General features: G+C 49.4%; 1 protein-coding gene across 1 annotated transcript in view; it reads left to right on the top strand.

The window, feature by feature from the left end:
* The window catches only part of PSD2 (pleckstrin and Sec7 domain containing 2), a 43,516-nt gene extending 21,573 nt beyond the window's left edge, over window positions 1-21,943 (top strand). Inside the window, exons 7-12 of the mRNA XM_075163853.1 lie at window positions 397-455; window positions 7,961-8,050; window positions 9,202-9,245; window positions 13,054-13,244; window positions 14,435-14,505; window positions 21,298-21,943. Of these exons, the coding sequence (XP_075019954.1) occupies window positions 397-455; window positions 7,961-8,050; window positions 9,202-9,245; window positions 13,054-13,244; window positions 14,435-14,505; window positions 21,298-21,459 (617 nt within the window). The 3' untranslated portion in view covers window positions 21,460-21,943. The remainder of the gene's footprint in view (window positions 1-396; window positions 456-7,960; window positions 8,051-9,201; window positions 9,246-13,053; window positions 13,245-14,434; window positions 14,506-21,297) is intronic.
* The last annotated feature ends 355 nt before the right edge of the window (window positions 21,944-22,298 follow it).

The raw sequence follows: 22,298 nt of genomic DNA, 5'->3' as shown, positions 1-22,298 counted from the left end.
GACCTCAGGACAAATCCATGAGGTGACTGTGATCAGCTGGGGGGAAACTAGCTCTGTTTGCCAGAGTCTCTGCCCCATTCTGCAATGGCGTTGGCACAAAATGGATATGGAGGAAGACTCAGCAGAAAGTCTGGTCTTTAGAAAGCCGTTGACAAAACTGCTTTAAAGCCAATTACCTGGTGATCATTTCAGGAAAAGGTAAAGTTTGAAGGAAAAGGGGATTTTTATTTTTATCTTTAAACTGTCTTGCACAGTTGAAAGAAACAGGTATTCTTTAAGGGTCTCAGACATAGCAACTAGCCTTGGTTTTGCAGTGGGTGGGCTGCCAAGACAGCAAACATGGGAACCGTGTGGGAAGGGGAGTAATCACAGCCATCTGACTGTTGTGTGTTTCAGATGGGATTCATACGCTCACCTGTGCCCTGATGCTGCTAAATACAGACCTTCATGGCCATGTAAGTAGTACTCGAGATGCATCCTTCCATTTTTCCTTCCCAGTATAAAGGTCTGTCCCCTTATGCAGGATGTGTTGCTGGAAAATGGAGATCGGTTGGCAGAGAGTACTCTGACCAGCTCCACGGGAAACTTTGGTTGCCAGGCCCAGACCTGGGGACAGTCCTCTTAGTGTCACTCCACACTCAGGCCAAAGGCATATCTCCTGCTGACATCGGTTATCTTATACAGGCACAGGCAATGCAGCTTCCTTCCCAGGACCTGTTGCATGCGTCAGCCCTCTCCCAGGAGCTCTCATGGAGGGATCTGCACCACCAGTCTCTGGAGCTGGCAATTGTGCTGCTCTTTTCTGTGGTGCAGACACCCGAGGCTCCCCTCATCCCAGAAACTGCTGCAAGGGCGTCAGTGGTTTCATACAGGTCTAGATTTGATCTTTCCTTCCCAAAAGACAAAGTAAGTCCCAGCTGTTCCTTTTCCCCAAGATGTAACAGACAGCCACTGGAGAGTTTCATATCAGAGAGGCCTCTGGACAAAGAGCAGGGTGAGCAGAGCCCAGTGCCCAAAGGTGTGGTTGGAAAACAGCAGAGGCTGTTAAGAAGATCTCTCACCACCTTTTAGAGGCTCTTTCAGGCGGCATAGGTTGGATTTGTTCCTAAAAGGTCAACCAGAGTGTAGAGAAGAGAGCAGAGTGGGAGGAAAAATAACTGCAGAGGGGAGATGGGACTGGGCATAGGGGACAGCACTGGGACATTGTGTGCCTTTGAAGACCCCTGCCATAGCGTACATCTGGGAGCGTGCATGGACTCTGCGCCCTGCTCAGTGCTGTGGAAGGTTTAGGCACCGTTGACCCAGATCTCCTCCCTGCTCTCCAGCCTTATGGTGCAGGCATAGAGTGTGGCTGTGAGCCTAAGGGCTATGCCCCCTTTACAGGGGTAGAGGGGCTCCTCAAGTCTCGGGTCACTGAGGTGCCTTGTTTCATAGCCCCTCTGAGAGCTCAGACCTGGAGTCACAGACTCCCCGGAACTTGTAGCGGGGTGGCAGCTTGTTATAGCAGCCTGTGCATGTGAAACCTGCACACCCTTCTTCTGCCCTACAATCCCAAGATTTCCAAGCTGTATCATCAGAGTCCTCTTCTGCCTCCAGCTGGTAATGATTTGTTGTGCATCTGCAGAGACTTGCCCTGATTTTCTCTTCATTAGCCTGTTAATGAGGGCACAGTAGGCCATAACCTAGCTCTTTTTTTGCTACTGGTTTATAATCACCTTTGAGAGGAGCCTTTTTCTGTGGGAGTGGGAAGAGGACACTACATGAGTGCTCTTCACCTATGATGGCAAAGATGCAAAGACCACCAGCTTCACCGCTGCCATCCTGACAGTCCCCCTGGGAGACCCTCCCCATCATTACAGCACAGATACTGCCTTCATGACAGTGGCCAGGTTTGAACACTGCAGTCAGTGAAGGGAATTACTGGTCTCAGCAAGAGCATCCTTTCCAGATGTGCACTGTGGCCTGCACCAAGCTGGTTAAGCTGCTGCAGCCTCATCCTCTGGGGAACGGGCAGCCTTTGACTAACGTTACTGGCCACTGGGTCTGTTCCCACCCACATGGCTGCCAGTAACATGTCTAGGCAAAGTGTCTCTGCACGCGGTGGGATAGCAGTGGGAATGGCTTCTGGGAGGGTCTCACACAGCATTCATCTTTCATTTCAACATCCGAAATGGTTGGAGCCAAGGAAATATTTTCATCAAAGCATTTCCTGCAACAGCAAAAGCAGCATTGTGGCAGAGGCAAACTATGCAACTTCACTCCAAAATAAGCTTATTTTGTCTAGTTTTTTTAATTAAAAAGATACAAAATATGTCTCTGGGAAGATAGAAATTATTGAAAAGGCCAAAAAACCCCTAAACTTCCAAAACCTTACCATTTCTATTTTTCACTGACAAGCTGGCTAAGAGGCCTGGTAAGAAGAAATTATCTCATGCTATCTAGGAGAAGAAAAAATAGCTTTCTTTTGACCAGGTGTAGAAACACCTGAGCTGTTCTTTGAAAAATCTTCTCTTTATTTTTCCGCATGTGTAACATTAATTTCTTCTTCTCCTTCTCCTCCTGTTTTTTTTTCTTCCTTCTGCTCCTGGAACTTCTCTTTCTGCTCTTTAATCCTTTATCAGGTGGTAAGTGCAGTCATTCTAGTGTTTTGCTTTAAAGCACTGGCATTTGACTTGTTTTTCTCTGTGTTAAAAAAAAAGGTTTTTGTTTGTCTGGATTCCTAAGTGCTTGTGCAGTGTCCTTCGCTACTTAGCAACCCATTAGCAGCTGGTGTGCATCACATGAAGTTCTCCTTGTGTAAAGAAACCTCCATAAACTGCAGTGTACCTGGGATTGTGTGGCTTCATCTCTCACCCCTTTTTGTTAAAGATGCTGAAATGATATTGCATATCACTTTTTGTTTCCTTTTTTAATATTGTGTGTGTGTGTTTCAGTGTTTTACTGTGCATTGCTGTGGAGTGGGCACTTCCCTTGGTTAGGAAAGGGTGGTTGATGATATGTCTCTGTAAAGGGGCAGTTCCCTACAGCAGTGTCTCTAGAATGGGCTAGTTCACCATTCCAGCAGTGACCACCACATATACTGAGTCCTGGCTTAAAAGTAATGAGACTAGCTTTAAAACATGAGATTTGCACCTGGCCACACTGGAGTTTTGCCTTAGTACTGTTGATTTTCTACCACAGGTGCACTCAGACCCTGTTTCCAAACTGTCCAGGAAACTTACTGTCTCTAAACTGAGACACTCCATTTTCATAGAATCACCTGGAGCTGGTGTTTAAAAGCGAGCAGTCACCAACAAACATTACAAGCCTTGTAGTATAATCCAGGTTGTTGCAACTCTCCACCTTGCTCTGCTGGTGCTGTTTGAGCTCCAGGAGATCTTATGACAAAGTACTCCTCTGCTCCATCTCTGCCCCTTGGAGACAAAGCTTTGGGATGTCTCCTTTTCAACCATCAGTGGTCAGAACTCAATGTTTCAACCTCCTTCTTTGGAACTGCTGGCCACGGAAGGACAGTGACCAATCAACACCTATGCATCACCAGCACTCACGGTTGCATTTTGGTACTTCAGCAAAGCCCAGCTTCTGGACTCGCGTTGAAATGTGATAAGCTTTAGCTTTTGTTGAAAAAGCAGGCCAGCAGCTCTCATGGCCACTGAACAAAGCTTGAAATGGGATCCCTGGCAGCTCCTAACTCCACATGTCCAGCACTATTAATCTTGCAAAGCCTGTGATATTCTCCTTATGCCAAGCTTGTGGTTTGGTGTTAGCAATACTGCCATGTTAGTAGCACTGGGAGAGCTGAAAAGCTGTGAGATACGAGCAGCCGCTGGCATCACCTGCAGAGTGACCAGTCTGCCCACAGCAGATTTGCGTGGCCCAGGGGTCATTGGTACCCAAAGTTTGCAGATTTGTTCCCTGCAGCGGGGTGATTTTGTTTCTGCAGCCTAGAACACATCCACTACCAGATCCCTTGGTCCAGTCAGACCAATGACCCTCACTTCACGCTGAAGCATGAAGGTAGTTGTATGGGTTTTTTCCTCTGAAGATGAGTAGTTGGGAGAGGTTAAAAGAGCCTGAGTAAAAGCAGGGCCTGCTAGGAGCACGATGCTCACGCTGGGGAGCTCACAGGAGATGCACTCCACCCACTACTTTGCAGCTGAGATGTTTGATACCTGGGGCCTTCAGCCCAGAAGCCCAAGTGGTTTAACACCTCACAAAGGGAGTGCTGGGGAGAGCACCCCAGACAGACACCCTTCACGGCCTCTGGCCCCCAGGAACCTGCTTCTCCTCCTGGGGCTTTCACATGGCACCTGCTTTTCCCACTGAGCACCCGGCTCCATACTCACCTGCCCAGCCTCCTAATGCTGGCACTTGGCAGCAGCCAAGGAAAGCCAGGCTGCAGCCCAGAGTCTTCTGGAGATGGATAGAGCCATCCTGGACACTTCAGGAGATGGTCTGCGATCATCCTGGGTGAGTCAGCTCAGCAGCAGATGGCTGAGGCCCAGAGGAGGCAAGAACCCAACCGTAAACAGGGAAGTTACACTGGGTTGAAACAATGGGACGGCAGGATCAGCCCCGTCTAACCACCGTCAGATCAATCTCATCCTTCCTAATTTATTCTTATGCACTCTAACCACCATTGTGCTCCTTGCACAACTCTCCATTTTCATACACTGTCTGCACCCATCCACCTCTGTCCATCCATTCCCATACTGTCTCTACCCGTTCATCTAACTATCGATCCCTTCTCATCTATTTAATCCACTGTTCGCTCACTCGCTCGCGATCCAAGCAGATGGTGCTAGCTGGTTGTCTGACAGTGATTTCTCATGCTTTGCTGCATGGGCTGGAGCAAGCAAAGATGGATGAAGTTCTTTTCTGCCAGGGGGACGTATCGGGAATAGTAGCTATGTGTGGCTGTGAAGCAGCCTCGCTGGCTTGTTCTATTGCTGGTAAGTGACTGATGCACCACAAAAAACCAAAATGCCCCCATCTGTGTGGCTGGCCAGAAGTGAAGATGCATCTCCCTACCCAGAGGTCCCAGTTCAGCAAAGGACATAGAACATCTGAACACTGAGCTTTGAGGTGTGCAGATCCATTCCCCTGAAGATTATGTCCACGTGATGATCTTGCTGAATCAGCAAGATGGCCTCTGCATGAGAAGGCACCTCACTGCGCCCTCATAGTGGCCCTTTCCAGAGTTGTTCCTGGGATTCCCCATACTTGCTAAATACTGTTACAGTGTGCGAAAGCTCAGATGGTCCCTGGTGCTGGTGCCTTTGATAATGAGGCACTTGTGATCACAGAACTGTTTCTTTGCAAGTGTTGATCAAGTGAAGCTGCAAAGTCTGTGTCCTGGATGTTTTTTTGTTCTCTCTATTCAGCTGGTGTTGATTTGGAGGCACTTGCAGGACTTTGTATTTCAGTGGCTGGCTCCAGCCCATTTCTCAAAGCAGCAAGCTGAAGTATTAAGATATTGTTGACTTGAGGTTGTATTGCATCTGAGCCACCCCAGCATCCTGTGCTCAATCCTACTGACAGCCAGCCTGAATCCTGCCCCTGCCTCTGCAGTGCTTCGACAACCTTGTCCAACAAGCTGATTCACAGTATCAGCATCCTTGCTGGAGCTTTCTCATCACCTCTTCTGGTTGTCAGAGAAAGGGTATGTTTTCATCCTTCTCAATTGCTCGGCAATTAGCTGATTTTCCACAGTGTGGCTGCTGTCTCAGTTTGAGCTCGGAGATCTTTTTGCGCAAGAAAAAGAGACTGATCACAGAATAAAAAAGAAGCCATCTCCTGGGACTGATATATGTCCTGGATGCAATACACGAGAAACCCGAAGAAGGGCCTATGAGGCTGGTAACTTGTGCCACTTTATCGCACTGTATCCACTCACTTCCTAAAATGTGTTGGCCTCTGCATTCATTGCTGGATCACTGCAGCAAGATCTCTGCAGGCAGAAAGACCTGTGCTATGCACTCTGCTTTCCTGCCTCAAGGCAGGGGTAGAAGTAATCACCTTCTCTCTGTGCAAAGTAATTTGGTGCCTCAAGGTCTCAGGCAACATACCTACCTCACCTCCAAACTCCCTCCCTCGTGGAGGTTCGTTATGGCATTTTTTAATGCGCTCTCTCAGCCTCCTTCCTTTCTCCATCCACATGCCATTGTGCTGCTGGCTTTTTTTTTTTTTTGGCTGTAATTCACCGCCAGCAAGCACACAAATCTCTTTTCCCTCTGCTGAAAAAACCTAGCATGTCTGCAGGTTTCCCCACAGCTCTTCTGCAGCTAGTGTGCCCACTGAGCACTAGCTGGCAGTAGCCTCTAGCGATGGGGTCCAGCTGCGGGCGCCAGCCGTGGGGCTCCCCTGTGAGAAAGCAAAGATGGCTGAGCCTCATGTTGTGCCGCACCGTGTCCCCAGGCACTGCAGATTTGTAGCAGTGCTTTATTCCTCTTTTTCTTCATCTCTCAAGGGTGCCAGCTCATCTGGAGCTGGCACCGACAGGAGGCATAATTAGGAGTATCAGACAGAGCTGCTCAAAGGCAGCGCCGGCTCCCTGTGTCGCCAAAGAGTATGTCTGCACACAGAGATGGCAGGTGTGGGGGCTGTTGTGGGCTAATCCCAAGGCCTCACTCTTTGCTGATGCTTTCACTTGGGGAGAAGCCTCCAGGTCATCTGTTGTGCATGTTTGTGGGCAGGGGTTTCTGGTGTCAGTCTCTTTCAAGAGGTTATTTTCTTGCACAGAGGACGCATCTTGCCCTGCAGGGCACATCCTATATCATCTGCTGCAGCTCCATCCCCTCCCAGTGGCCCAGTGAGGCCCTTCTTCTTCCTCACTGAGTCCCTAAGCAGGGTCCTGGCTCTGCTGTTCTTGGCCATCCTCCCAGGTCTTCCTGGATGGCCACCCTGTCGATACCTTGACGCAAAGCCCACCCAGTGTCAGGATGCTGTTGGGATCCTTAGGACCGCTGGTGGCAGCTCATGCTCTCCTCTCACTAACTCCGTTGTCCACTCCATGTGACGTCACCACAGGGTCTGTCTTTGGGGACTTCACTCCAGGGTGTGAAGGCTGCAAATATGACATGGCCCTGGAGACACCTGTCTTTCCTTTGTAGTATCAGACTCCTTCTTCTGAACCTACAGTTCCCACTGGCTCCTCCACACCTCTGCTCCAGTCCTTTGGAGAGGTAGGATTGCAGGGGGAGGCTTGGAAAAAGGCTGCCTGCCTCCAACCCCTCGACACTTGCAGGCTGAGAAAGTGACTCACTTGGCTATGAAGGGTAAAGGGTTTGGGAAGACAGATGCCACAGACTGATATCAGGGATGCCAAATGACCTGGCAGCATCAGCACCAAGTAGTCTTGGCATTAGTTGGTGATGAGTGTGTCCAGGTTGTGAGATTCTCCCAGTGTACGTGTATTGCCCTCACATGCCACAGCACTCAAGTTCATGCAGTACCAGTAGCTAGATCACCTCTCTTCGTAATGGCAATCAAAAATAACAGTTTCTGTGAAGGACGAGTCATTGCCCAATGCTGGCTGTCTTCAGATGCTGACACTGCATGCTCACACAATTTCACACACGGCAGGCTTGGAGACTCATCCAAGCGTTGCAATTCCAAGGCAGTCTGAGTGCTTGTCTTGAGTTTTGAGACACAGACCCTGTAACAGGACCAGCCTGGAGACCAGAGGTGAGATCACTTAGAAAGTTTGGAGCCAGAGCTGGAGAGGTTATTTTCAGGTGTTTTATCTCCACCATTAAAAAAGAGGTCATTTGAAACGCTTGGGTGCTGGCATGAGCAAATAAAGAAAAGAGCCCAATAGAAAATCAGAACAGAAGACCTTTCAGCTTTGAGCTCTTGGGGGAAACCCAGGCTTTATACATATAAAATTGTTCTTTAAAAGACACTCTGGTTAAAGTCAAAACTCTCCAGAAGTTTAATGAGCTGCTTCTTTGCCTTACAGAATATTGGCAAAAAGATGTCATGTCAACAGTTCATAGCAAACCTGGATGGGCTGAACGATGGGAAGGACTTTGCAAAGGATTTGCTGAAGGTAACGTGATATAAATAGACAGTGGGATACTGTCATTATTACTGTAGTGCCAACTAGTCCTTCTGGGACACTCTGAGCCCTTGAATCAGCATTTTCCAGTGCACAAGTGTTTCATTAGAAGAATTGTAACCCACATGGATAGCTTCTGCTAACTTGCAGTGAGCCACCAGAGGTCTGTTTCCTCATGGTGTTTTATCCAGATTTGTGGCACACCTGCCCTCGGAGCATACCAGGGGTCCCCCTCCCCCACAGTAGCTCTGTGATGCACCAGACAATGCACAGAACAAGGTACCCCCCACCCCAAATATGACCATCTGGCACTGATACTTTTCCCTGCCTTCACTTCCACGTAATTAGATATAATGCTCCAATACAACTAGTTCAGTACCAACGGATATTGGTTAAACACCCCAAAGTGAGTATTTTCTCCTTCCACATGGTTTAACACCACCACTGTTGTCTGCACCTGCTGCAGGTCCAGCAACCTGACCTGGATTTTGCTGTATGGAAGGAGGTTGAAACGACCAGTGCCACATCAGGGATGTCACATAGTGCTTTAGATGACACCCCTGCCTCCCAGCAGACCTCACCCTACCCCGGTAGGGTATGGTCAAGGCCCCCTCCGCATTCTGTTTTCCTAGCCCATTCCTGCTCCTTTCCCAGTGCCCCAGGGAAGCCACTAGAATTTTGCACAGGAGGAACTGGAAAAGCTGATCCCCAAGGTCATTCATCCTTTCCCCGATTCTTAGGGCAGCGTTCAAGCTTCCACTATCCCTTTCCCCTAGTCGAGACACTGGAGGTGTCTTGGCATACTCCAGAGTCTTCTACCATCTTTGTGTAGGCCAGAATTCACTCAGCACAGGCGCAGCACCCAGAATTAGTAAAAAACGTCATATACAGGCTCCTGAGCAAGGCTGGCTGCCGGACCCCTCTGCTGATGATGTGTCCAGTTCAATACCTAGCATGGCGCATAGACAAAAAGGGGTCTAGCAGGACAGCAGTTGTCCTGCTCACTGGTGAATACTTCTCCAGGACAGTTCAGTAGGGAAGATATCTCTCCAAGAACACCGACAGGGTGTGGAGGAGATGATCTCCACAACCCAGACATGTCTTCTGTGAGAGACACAGCTAATACCATGTTCTTGTTTCAGACACTATATAACTCTATCAAGAATGAGAAGCTGGAGTGGGCCATGTAAGTATATGTTAAGCATTTGAGAGATAGTGTGTCTTTCAGAATAGCTGAGAGGTCTTGAGTCATGTTTTTAGCCTCAGAAGCTCCCAGAACATTTCAAGCCCTTAAGCACTGAAGTCCCTCCTGTAGGCAAGCTGGGTTTATTTATGGCTTAGACACAAAAGCAGACAGGGAGGTTGGTGGCAGTCTGTGGACACAGGGTCCACAGGCATGACATAAAGGAAGGGAATGCCCTCTTTATTTACTATTACACCTATAAAATGCTGGTACCTCTCCAGGTGCTTCAGGGGTCTTTGCACAAGGACCTCAAGATCTAGGGTTATTTTGTTCACTGAGACTTTCCATCTCTTCCACATAGTTTCTTCTGGAAATAGTATCAGAGAGTCACTCAGATGGGAAGGGATCTTGCAAGATCTCCAGTCCAGTTTCCTCCTCAAAGTATGGTCAACACTGAATTCAGACCAGGATGCTCAGGGCTTTGTTCAGTTTGATCCTGAAAACCTCCAAGGATAGAGAACCCACAGCCCCTCTGGATCCATGAACCAATGCTTAATTATTCTGAGAGTGACATTTTTTTCTTATCCATTTGAAACTGCTGGTTTTTTGACTTATGTTCACTGTCTCTTGTCCTCCTGCCATGCACCATAGTGAAGAGCTTGGCTTTGTCCCCTCGATAACCTCCTCACACACATATTGGAAGGCTGCCATGAGGTCCCCCAAAGCCATCTCTTCTCTAGGTTGAACAAGTCCATTTCCCTTAGTCACTTTTTACATTGCAAGTGCTCCAGCCCCCAGGCATCTTGGTGGCCTCTGCTGAACTCTCTCCACCTTGTTTATGCCATTAGCTGAATTGGGGGCCCAATACTGTTTGCTCTATCAAGGTACGATGTAATGAGTGCAGAGTAGAGGAGGATGATCACTTCTCTTAGCCTCTTCACTGTGCCGCTGTTACACAGCCCAGAATGCTCTTGGCCTCTGTTTCTGCCAGGACACACTGGCTGGCTCCTGTTCACCCTCCTGTTCACCAAGAGCCCCAGGGCCTTTTCTGCAGAGCTGCTCTCCAGTCAGTCAGCCCCAACCAACTTCTGCAGGACCACTACATGCCAGTGCAGTACTGGGGTGCTGCATTTAGTGAGGCTCCTGTCCCTCTGAGTGGTGGCCCTGTACCTCTCACCTTTATGTCATCCACAAACTTGATGAGATGCACTCTGTCTCCTCCTACAGATCATTATTTGTTACCCTGAAACAAGTCTGGGAACAGCTAGCATGGTGGCCTCCATGACAGGTTCACGCAGCACCTTCCTCAGCCCTTCTTCCCCTGCTCTGCTACCCATCTCCTGCCCAGAGCATAGGCCAGGACCCTCAGCGAGGGATGCGCTGTGCTCCCTAGCCCCAACGCCTCCCCACTGCTGCCATGGGGAAGCCCATGACAGACCTGGGACCTTAAGCTAACACAGTGGACGTTTCTCCTCTCCTCCTTTCTCTTCTCTCTTCTCTTCTCTTCTCTTCTCTTCTCTTCTCTTCTCTTCTCTTCTCTTCTCTTCTCTTCTCTTCTCTTCTCTTCCCTTCTCTTCTCTTCTCTTCCCTTCTCTTCTCTTCTCTTCTCTTCTCTTCTCTTCTCTTCTCTTCTCTTCTCTTCTCTTCTCTTCTCTTCTCTTCTCTTCTCTTCTCTTCTCTTCCCTTCCCTTCCCTTCCCTTCCCTTCCCTTCCCTTCCCTTCCCTTCCCTTCCCTTCCCCTCTTCTCCTCCTTAGCCTCAGACCTTTTTTGTCTCCAGAGGGTCGTGGGACTGAGCAGGATCTTCTGGGCCATTAGCTCCATCACCTGCTCTTCTCCTCTTATTGTCCTGGCCAGAAAAGTGTCTGGTTTGATCCTACCTCCCTCCCTAACTACCTGGGTCAAGCTTTGCAGAGCAGGAGCTTCCATTGCCAGCCATGCCCCGATGGCAGCCATGCTCGCTGTGGGCCGGTGCCTCCTTCTGGAGGGACACAGCCAGCTGGTGGCCCTGGAAGTGCAGTGGTTTCTTAGCAGGTCATGTAGCATCAATTTCACTTTAAAAATAACCTTGCGTGGCATCTGTGTGAGGGGAAAGCAGCAATGCCAGCTCTGCAGCAGAGGCCGGGTTGGTGGGTGGACGCAGTCACGAGAGGGAGCTCTGTAGCTCTGCAGAAGGTGCCAGTGAGACCGTTTATGTAAGAGAAGTTCAGCAGAAGTGCATCTGCTCGCTGGATGTGGGCAGTGGTTACACAATGCCTGCCAGCACACGCTCCCTGGCTCGGGCACATCCCAGGGGTGTCAGTCCCCCCGGGCACCGCTGCAGCAGTGCAGTTCCAGTCAGCAGCATCTAGACCCCCTCCTGCCCTCCTCCACCCACCCTGCTTGTATCCTTGCACCCCCTCATTCGCCCCACACCGGCCTGGGACCTGCCTTGCTGCAGGGTGTCCTGCTTGGTTGAAGATGGACAGGCTGCAACATGAGAGACTTCTCAGCTCCTCTGCTGTGGGACAGATGCTCCCTGACGTGGGGTACCTGGTTTTCTTTTGAGACGTGGCACTGACTCATAACCTTGCACAGGCAAGACCTCTGCCTTCTGTCCCCGTCCATCCCAAGGAATGAAATGCCCTAGCTCACAAAGCCCAGCCGGACAGGCAGGTATACGACCATCATCCTGCAGCAAGCAGGAGCTCGGAGGGGTCCCTCTGGTGCAGCTCAGAGAACTAAGCCCCACTAACTCCCCACCCAAGCGTAGTGTCTGGGCTCTACCTAAGCTCTAGGACTCCTGTGGGTGCTGAGGGCTGAGAAATCATCCCTCTCTTCCAAGAGGTGTCTGATGCTTTGGCCACCTACTTGCTGCGGGTGGGGAAGTGTGGTATTTTACTGCTCACATCCCAGCTAGTGGATTCATCCCTGGGTCACTCCTCTGCTGAGGTTTGGTCCCAATCTAATCTGCAACCTAAGGTGACAACTCATACCATTTAGACATTGACATGTATCACACAGGGCAGAAATTCCCTGTTCTCCTTCCTTAATGTCCCAGGTACACGGGGAAATACCACTCCCCATACGTGTTCTAGTTTCTATGCGTCAGAGTAAGTTTTACTCCAAACAGGAAGAGGCAGGCTTGATGGAGTCAGTGGACGCTTCCCTAAGCTGCTCAGCCCTTGCTGTCCAGGGTCCAGGACCAGGAGGTCTGTGAGGAGAAGCAGTTTTTATGGAAATGACCAGCATTCCTTGCTCTCTGCTGGCCCACCCTGAGGACACAAATGGGGAGCTGACGTATAATCTATGCCAGGGTTTGTGTTTTTTTGATCAAGTGGCCCATCTCCCTAATGTCTGCAGAGCTTTTGTTCCTCAGAGATGCAGAGGACATTCCTCAAGCTCCTGCAGTATCTAGGAGGCTCCAGGGGCTGCCTTTCAGAGGTTGAGAAACCCTGTGATACCTGGTCTTCAGCCAAAGACCTCCTTAAGCTCTGATTTTAGGGCACAGAATTGGAGACTCTCCCTGTGAAATGCTTGTAGTCCTCAGCAATGGTGTGTCTGCAGTTTCCTGGTGTTCAGACAAGCACCCATTCCCTTACCTGTTTCGAGTAACCTCATAGTGGGACCACTGCCACCCACACTCCCCCTGGCTATGTCCAGATCACCACCATTGGCACACTCTGCGTGTTACAGTCCCTGCGTCTCCTTTCATTTTCTTTCTCTGACTAGTCTTGTAATAAATAACTCTCTTTAAAACCAAAGCAGATAGGGCACACTGTGACCCAACCCACATGTCCTCCACTCAATCTCTTCTCTGACTTTGTTTCCAAGTGATGAGGACGAGTTGAGGAAATCACTCTCGGAGCTGGTAGATGACAAATTCGGAGCCAGTGCGAAGAAAGTGACAAGGATTGTTGACAGCAGCAACCCCTTCCTGGACATCCCCCAAGCGCTGAACGCAGTCACCTACAAGCACGGTGTCCTCACGCGTAAAACCCATGCAGACATGGATGGGAAGAGAAGTACGTGTTAAGCGGACAGGAGAAGGTGTGCCCCAGGCAGTACCAGAGCCTTGCCCTAGCCTTCTCCCTGGCTCTCCTGCCGAAGGCATTTCCTCACCGTGTCCCAGGGAACACAAGAGAGATCCCCAGATCTGTGAGTGCCAGGGCACAGGGAAAGGAGGGTGTTTGTAGAGGAGGCATTTGTAGACACGAATGTTTTCAGGAGGCCTCAGTCTCCCCTTCTCACTGCCACGGAACCTAACAGTGCCTGTCCCACACAGATAGACCTGGTCTTCCATCCTGTTCATGGGCTTAATCTTGAATCCCACACTCTGAGCAATGGGATGAGGCTGGTTCCACAGCAGTTGTCCACCCCAGCCCTGACCTTGGGGACAGTCTGGTCTTGGAAGCTTTGTTCCTCTCCATATTCCGCCATGTGCTGGAAACAGCTGCCCTGTGCTGGCTGGGCAACAGGATGCCTCGTAGCTCTGCAGTCAGCATATGGGATTACAGGAAAGGTAAAGGAAAGCATATTTGGGAACTGTTAATGAGCAGAGGTTAATGAAACCTTGGATAACCCCTTTTGCTAATTGATATGATTGGCCCAGTCACTGCAGCCGATTAAAAGTCTTGAGTAGAGATTATCACCAAAGGCCTCCCTCGCTTCCAGCACTTTCTTAATGCCTGGAGGATCAGCTGTCTTGTGGTGATGTAGATGGCTCCCCTCACCTCCCGCCCCTCCCCAGCTTCCAGCAAGCTTTCTGTGCCCAAGTCCATCAAGACGGCTGGTGGTAACGCTCCCTCCTCAGTGGAACAGAAGTGGCCTTATCCAGGGTATGTCTGCCTAACTCATCTGAAGCGAGGAGCTCAGGGAATGTCTCTGCTCCTTAAGCATTTAGTCCAAGGACCATCAAACTGGGTTTGGAGGAGCAGAGACTTCCTGCATGTGTCCACTGGTACCCCTATACCAGCTCATCTCTGGTTTTGACCTCCTTGTGTTCCTGCTGGGAGGCTGCACCTCCCAGCCCAGTCTCTCAAACGTGTCCCTGCAGACAAGCCACTCATAAGCAATAGGTTGGAAGTGTATGAGGTCTGGGCATCAGTGCATGCCTGTGGTGGGTCAGGAGAAGGGTTGGTTTTGCCAGAAATGTGAAGGTCAAGCAGCACTGGCAGAAGCAAACATGTATAATTAAATGTTCTTCCTTTTTTAGCTCCCAGAGGAAGAAGAGGTTGGAAGAAATTTTATGCTGTGCTTAAAGGGACCGTTCTTTATTTACAAAAGGTAACTGTGGTGGACTATCCCATTTGCTGTTTCATGCTGTCTCCAAAGCAGTCATGCTGTCCTAAGCAGGAGACCCATAGATGCAAGTAGAGGTGAATCCATGTCCTAATGCATGCATGGACATCTACAGAGCTCCTTCAGAGACCAGTATACAGAACTGGAGGATCTGTCATCTTTGGTGGTGGTGTTCATGCTAAGGGCACTGTTCACAGCCTCAAAAGAGGGCCATACAGAAAGAAGTATGAAATAGGGAACACTGAGGCAAGATTTCTGCAGAAGCGTCCCAGCAAGTAGGAGCCGTTGGGGAGGATGAATGAACAGATGATATGGAATAAGTGAAATAGGATATTGGTGAGACATGCAATAGGAGGCTGAAGAGGCAGAGCATCAGAGCAGTCTTATCCTGCCTATTGTTTTATTTGATGGCATAGAGCTGTTTATGAGCAGCTTCGCTGAGTCTGGTATGGACCATGCTTAAAGTTTCTCTTCTCCTTCAGGACCTTGCTGAGCTGGGTCCTTTCATGGGTTGCCAAGTGACACTTTCAGCCTCTTCATCTCTGTTTGTTCTGTAGCCACCTCTAGTCAACACAAGTATAAATCCCAGGTCCTCATGGGAGGCAAAGTCACCACGGAGGAGCTATAGCATTCAGCTCTCTGCCTTTCAAGACACTTGGACGTTAGGAGGATTTCCATGGATAGTCTTTTCTATGGGAAAATCCAAGGAGCCTGGATAGGGGCTCACTTGAATGTCAGTGTGAACCAGCCAGGGATGCCAAATGTCTGTTCATCATGCAACAGCATAACCCACTGAACTAGGTCTGAACTACCTTAGTAGCACATGCTGTGCAGTAACCCATTGAACTCACCTTGCTGGAACAGCACTCCCTGTGGGTAGATGTTCCTATGTATTGCAGTATTATCTCCAAAGCAATGAGAGTAAACAAACATTGAATTATATAAGAAAGGCTGAAAGATCCTCAGGGCAGCACAGACTTATGACTCAGAGCTCGCAGCACACCCCAATGATTCTCGTGTTTTGCCAGATCCTATGGCACATGTCACAAAGCCAACAGAAATCTGGCAGCAGCTGATGGTAATTTACAGTATGGATTGCTCTTAGCCAAGTGGTATTTTTACAGCCTTGCCACTCTCTCCTGCAGCTGAGGGAAGCTGCAGCATAGAGGAGAGCCCAGATCTCCTCTAGCCTTCTAGGTGTGGCATTCTTCAAGTCAGTGGCACTCTTCTTACATCTCAGTCTCTTGTCGCGTTAGATGTCTGCACATGGAGTCCACATGCTGACCATGGGTGATGCATGACGATTTAACTTGTACAGAACTATCATCAACATTTAATTTTATGACAGTTTTTCTATGGAAAAAAAATGCAATTTCATCAAAACCACAGGAACCATTTGGATCTACATGAATTTTTCACCAAGGGCTTTAGGGCATGTCTCTTGGAATGAGTCTGTTGAGGGAGTATATATTTGGAACGAAATACACTTTCAGGACAGAATTTTCTTCCCATGCTGGACCAAAATCCAGTTTACTGAAGATTTTCTTGACTGCTTGGACAGCACTAGAAGGAGCCGTGAAGCTGACACTGAGTGTCATTGCTGCTGACGGGGCAGAGGGGTTGGGTTTTCTTTGCTGTACAAGGCTAGCAGCAGTAACCATCCAGACCATTATATGAACATAGTTCGTTATGTTAGTACTAGGTGTTTAGAACTTAAAAAGAAAGTGAGGATGAGATTGATGTGGCAGTTAGAAGACCAATGTTCTTATCTAGATGACCTTCAGGAGCAAATGGTTAAGAGACTGAGGGCTTTCTTTACAGACAAGGACTGAAAAAGGAAAACACCTAAGATTTGGCTAGGTTATGAAAGTGTCTGATAAATAACAGCCATAACTGATGTGTAATTACTAGGAGGGACTGGAATTGCCAAGGGTGCCCCAGGGAAGTAGCATTTGGAACAACAACAAAAATTAACCTGAGGAGCGCTTGAGAAAAGGATTTGGGCAAAGAGGGGTTTCTTAGTCATGAGCTGCTGCCAGACTGTATAGGGTCCTCTTCAGAGGATTCCTTGGGCTGGGCTTGGCTGTAGGCAGTGTCTATCAGGCTTGCACAGACAGGACAGAAGGATGAGACCATGAAGACAAAGTCCTTGCCCTGCCACTTCCAAACATTCCCAGCACCACAACAGAGAGTGGATAAACATCCACCTGCCCTGTAGATTCTTGGTGCAATTTCTTGCCTGTGGGGTGGTTTGCAGAACAAGAGAGTTGCACAATACAGGAAGGAAATGGTGTGCCAGCCTCCCAAGCTCTCAGCGGAAGATACCTGCAGATAAACATAAGGTAGAACCTGGCTTGAGCACAAATCACTGGGAAAGGATTTTCTGATGTGAAGATAGAGGAAAAAGTACCTGCTTCCAGAGCCACCTGACGCCATGGAGCACAGGTTCAGCCTGTTCCAGTTTTTGCTCAGACCAAACCAAGGATCCAGGCTTTAATAGGAAATTCCTATAAGTTTAATAGAGATACAGAGAGAGGTGGACATAAGATAGGCAGAAGAGTGGGTGGGTGGATGGTGGGTTGGACAGGTAGAAGTCAGTCTGTAACAAGCAATTCAGGCAGCAGCCATAAAGATGCTGATGTAGGGATGTCACATGTCATTGACTCGCTGGTGTTAATTGCTGGATTAGCGTGTTCTAGCATAGTCTGCTGAAGCAATTGCTTGATCCCCTAAAGGGATGCAGCACAGTCTTGAGGAAGAAATGCAGGCTTGGGAGCAGGGCGCACCTCTCCTGCGCTCTAATCTGCACTGGGCACTGACTCACTCCATGGCCTTTGGCAACTTATTTCACCTCTGTGAAATGGGGATAATAACCCTTAATCACCACACATGGAGGGGTGTTGAGAGGAATGATGGAAAGCTGTAAAGCACAAGGTGCTTTTATATGGAAGTGCTGGAAAGGGTACAGGTCTTCCCGCAGGGTCTGCCCTTGCAGCCCCTAACCATGAAGGAGTTCCCAGCGCAGCCCCGAGCCACGGATGCTGTCCCATGCAGACAGGCCCTTGCCATGGTGGTGCTACTTGGAGCGCCAAGTTCATGACCAGACTGAAAGGGCGCAGTGGTTAGTTTTCCTCATTAAATGGTTTGTTTAGGCTGGTAGATGTGAGCTGAAGAAAAGGGAAAAGAGGAAAACCCACTCACAAGCCAGAGCATGAGAAATCTCTGTAGCTCCATGTCCATATTCACATCAGTGCTCAGGGCTGGTGCTGAGTCCAGAGGAGAGAGCAGCAGGACCAAAACACTGGGTTCTCTCACCCCGTCCAGGTGCCCTACGAAGGCAGGCACAAGAGAGAGATGCCTTTTCTTGACAAAACAAGCTGTGAGCTGGGGAGCTCTCATTAGTTGTGGACCTCCCACCACCCGCTCGCAGGGGTGGGCAGTAGGGGAGAGCTTGGCATCAGAGAGTGAACCAAATACATGGAGTACTGCCATGGCAGAAACTAAGCCCAGGCAAGGGGGTGGTCGTGCGTGCTTAAGCAGAGCCTTTGTGCAGGCAGGAGAGGCACATGAACTGTCTGTCTGCACCATCAACATTAAAAGCTGAAAGTGAATGAAATTAATTTAGAGGGATTCTGAAACAAAGCGTCCACACCTGGGCTCAATTCCTGTAGAAGACATCCCCAAAACAGACCCTGAAAATTGCTGACCCCCGCCATCCTACACCTGGAGAAGCAAGGGAAAAATAAACATGTACCCATTCAAGGGCTGGGGGCTAAGAGTAACTGGAATGATGTGGCACAGCATACCTTGCCCATTTCCCAGTGACAAGTACCTGTGTGAACAGTGCAGGACACAGAAGACAAAAATTCAACAGTCCTGTGATACCAAATTAACCCCTTTGCCAGGAAATGTATGGCAGGATAACACCATGAAAAAGGTGAGAGTGAGGTTAGCGATACTATAGCGTGGACAAAACATTGCCTGAAGTTCCTCCAAATATGATACTGCTTACATTTTAGTATAAATCAGTTTCATTGAGATTTAAACCAGAATCTCTTCTCTGAAGGCGTCTGTGTTACTATTATGTTTTTGGACACGTCTCTTCCTCAGCAGCAGTTTATGCACACACTTAAACTTACATCAAAGCTCAGAAAGGGAGTGGGGCAAAATGTAGAGAAGCTGCTGGAGGCTTCGGAGCAGAGCTGACATGCTTTGCTGAAGGGCAATGGGATTATTCTCCAGGGGGAGGCTACGCGGTGTAGCCTACACTGCGGTGTAAGTGCTGGACACGGTGATGGCTCCAGCCGTGTGTGCGTAGCATCGTACAGCCTTGGAGCTGTTTGCGGAGGGTGCCTGTTCAAGAGCACGCAGAGGTCTCCCAGCATCAGCAGCCATAGGTACCATGATGACGACCGCAGCACAGGCATTAAGATGTCCTGGCAGAGCCGGCCTGTGCAGAAGTGAGCCTCCAGCACCATGCACTCCTGCAAACACAGCCTGGTTCCACCAGCAGGGAGGCAGAAGGTAGAGATTCCACCTTTGCTTGATTCAACCTTTTGCTGATTTTTGCTGATTGCTGGGCCCAGTGTCAGAAAAAGAAGAAGATTTGGCATTTCCTTACACCTACATTGTTGCCTGTGAGCCTGAAACCAGTAGAGGCAATACATGATGATACCATTTGAAGTAAAGATCAAACCAGTTTGATTAGTCATTAGTCAAACCAGTTTGCAGCCATGGCAGTTTCTCCTTGTCACATGCCATTAAGCCTAGCTATTTGCACTGTATTTTCAGAAAGCTTGTCTTGAAATAAGGGATTATGGGCATCACAGTCAGATTTATTCAGATCCAAAGAGCCTCAGCCTTGGAAAAACATCCAGAATTGGAAGTCTCTCTACAATACATGAGGCCTGAGCAGCAATGTCTTCCTCAAGCAACTATTTCTCTCCGAGTGGGGTAACACACTAGGTCCACATAAGGCAAAGCATTTGTTTTTCTTTGTTAAAAGGCTAATAGCCCCTTCCTCTGGCTACCAAAATCCCCACTGTGGAAAGGTTGTCTATACTGCCACGCAGCACAGCCCATCCCAATGTCACCCTGAACGCAGGGTGCCTGCAGCACCCGCCCCTTCCTCTGCTGGAAAGCCAGGGCTTTTCTTTGGCATTCACTCTTAAGAAGGCAGCTGCGTGAGCCAGACATTTCTGGGCTCTGGGCCCCTTGGCATTTCTTTGCACAAGGCCAAGTATCACGTGCTGGTGAACACAGTATGGCAACCGTTCTCCCAGGTGGGATGATTGCTTCAAAAAAGAAGGGAAGGAAAGGCTTCAGAGGCTTATTTCCCATCGGGAGCAAGGGTCTGGGTGAGCCACATCCGTGGGCTGGGGAGTGCTGGTCCCCAGTGCTCTGAAGAACAACAGAGGGGAGACCTTGCTGACCCTACACCAGAGAACAGCCTTACTGACCAGGGTTAGCAACCAGGAGATTGTAGCATGGCTTTTCCCTGAACGGCTGGATTTGTACCACCAGGACACAGGAAAAAAACATCTTTTTGCAAATCTGCAGAACAGACCAAGCTCTAGCTTGAAACCTAAGGAAGGGCTGGGACACATAGACCACCACCATTGAACAGCGCTGCCCTTGTGCTGACAGCCAAGGACAGTCAAGGAAAGCAAAACATAAGAGCCAATTAGTCCTGTAGGTTTGCACTGTAATCAGCAGGGGAAGGCAGGCCCTTCCAGGGACACCCTGTCTTGACACGGCCTCTGACATGGTTGGGGGTGGTGGGGTGGTGGTTTGTTTTAGTCAGGGCCAGGTTTTCTTACATCCACCTATCCGTGTGTGCATGCATCCATCCATCTGTCCATCTTTCCATCCCACCACCCAGCTGGACCAGCTGTTGAGCTGGCAAGGGTGCAGAGTGGGAGGGAGGGTATCGCTTTAAGTGACCGGGAGCTCAATCACTGAGAAAGCAAAGGGTAAACACAGGATTGATTGAACTCCTTTTTTTCCTAAAAAGGGCTGTGCCAAGATCATCCTTTCAGAATCCCATGTTCGATATTTTCTATCTGTTTATAAAATATATACATACATAGTTATTGCTACATTTCCTACTTGTGTGAAATTGCCCTTCCATGGAGGAAGTAAAGCAGGAATACAGGGAATGCTGCTGCAATTTGCAAGTGCCCATCTAATGAATTACATGAGAGACCATGCCAGAGGGGCACACGTACTGAAGGGAGACCAAGCATGGTTCAGGTGGGCCGTGCTCAGTCTGGCAACTGCCCAGCAAGCCCCACACCTGCACGGAGGTGCACTGGCTGCAGGAATGCTGCTGTGCCAGGGCTGCCTGAGACGGTGCAGAACCCCAGCCCAGATGCTCCGCCACACAAAGCTGCAGCACCAGGGCAGGCGCTCGCTGATACCTGCCGATGACCGGGAGTTGCATCCTGGCTTCAGCTGCGCTGTGGGTGAAGTTCTGCAGAAACTTGGCCCTGTCTTATGCCTTCCCCCAAAGCCTCAGGCGTGTGCCGTGTTAGAGATAACTATTGATAATTACGTTTAAAACTTTCATCTCCTTCACATCTTCCCAGTGAACTTAATGATGGAAGAAGTTGCCAGATGTTAATTATTATCATTATCAGCTCCTAGCATTTACTGTACAAAGCAGTGCTTTTCCTGGTCTCGGCACTCGTGATTATAGCACAGAGAGAAAGGCAGGTTCATTAAAGTAGCCCGCAAATGTTAGTGTTGTCATTATCCAATTAACATTCCTCTTCACAGGATGAATATAAACCTGACAAAGACCTCTCTGAAGTGGATCTGAAAAACGCCATCCGTGTGCACCACGCCTTAGCCACGAAAGCCTCTGACTACAGCAAGAAGTCCAACGTGCTCAAGCTGAAGACAGCTGACTGGAGAGTCTTCCTCTTCCAGGCCCCGTAAGTACCAGCTCTTTCCGCAGAGCCTGGACGGGCAGCCCGACCTCCAGCCACCGCCAGACTCCCTCCGACCTGGCCAGATCAACACACGCATTAGGAGACAAACCTGGGGGAGGAAGGTGCCGAGCAGGAGGGCTGAGGTGAGGTCTGTAGGGCTGTGCAGAGGACTTGGTCATGGGGTCACAGCTTCTACCTGTCACTCTTGGCAGCTGTGTGTCAGTCCTGGAGGTCCTTTCCCATCTGCCACCAAGGTGGGCTGAGAAGGATGGGCTGGGATGTAAAGGGCTGAGTAAAGGGCTCCCCTTCCTAACTTCTATTGTCAGCCTGTCGAAGGGAGAAAATCTATATGGTGCATTGAACTAAGGAGCTGACGGTTCCTCTCGTCAGCTTTTGATGGGGAAACTGTCTAAAGCTCATTGAAGAAGTCTCCCCAGCCAGGCTGTATCTTCTTTCTTCCTTAGTCCATTGCAGAGTAAAGTTGCTCTGCTAATAAGTGTCAAGTGTGATTGAGTCATCTCTGTGTGACGTTTTTCTTGTCTCCTGCTGAGATAGGTGACATTGTCTGTAAGTTGGGCTGGGGTACTAATGTCAAGCTAAAGCCTGACACCTGAATTGGTGCAGTGAAAACCCACTTGAAGGCTGGGGGGAGCAGTGCCTGAACAGATGTGATGAGGGGTCCTGGGCAGTGTCCCATGAATGACACAAATGAGGGGTCCGCCCTGGTCCGTGGGACCTCTGTTTTGTGGCTCCCCCTCTCCAAACAGCAGGATATCCTTGGCCCTTGACACCGTGCTACCTCTCCCCAGCTTCTCAGGGAATGCAATCAGAGCTGATGAGGAAGGC

This window comes from Calonectris borealis, chromosome 15 (assembly GCF_964195595.1).
Source record: "Calonectris borealis chromosome 15, bCalBor7.hap1.2, whole genome shotgun sequence".
NCBI classification, from domain to species: domain Eukaryota; kingdom Metazoa; phylum Chordata; class Aves; order Procellariiformes; family Procellariidae; genus Calonectris; species Calonectris borealis.
This window is presented reverse-complemented; position numbering and strand designations above follow the sequence as displayed.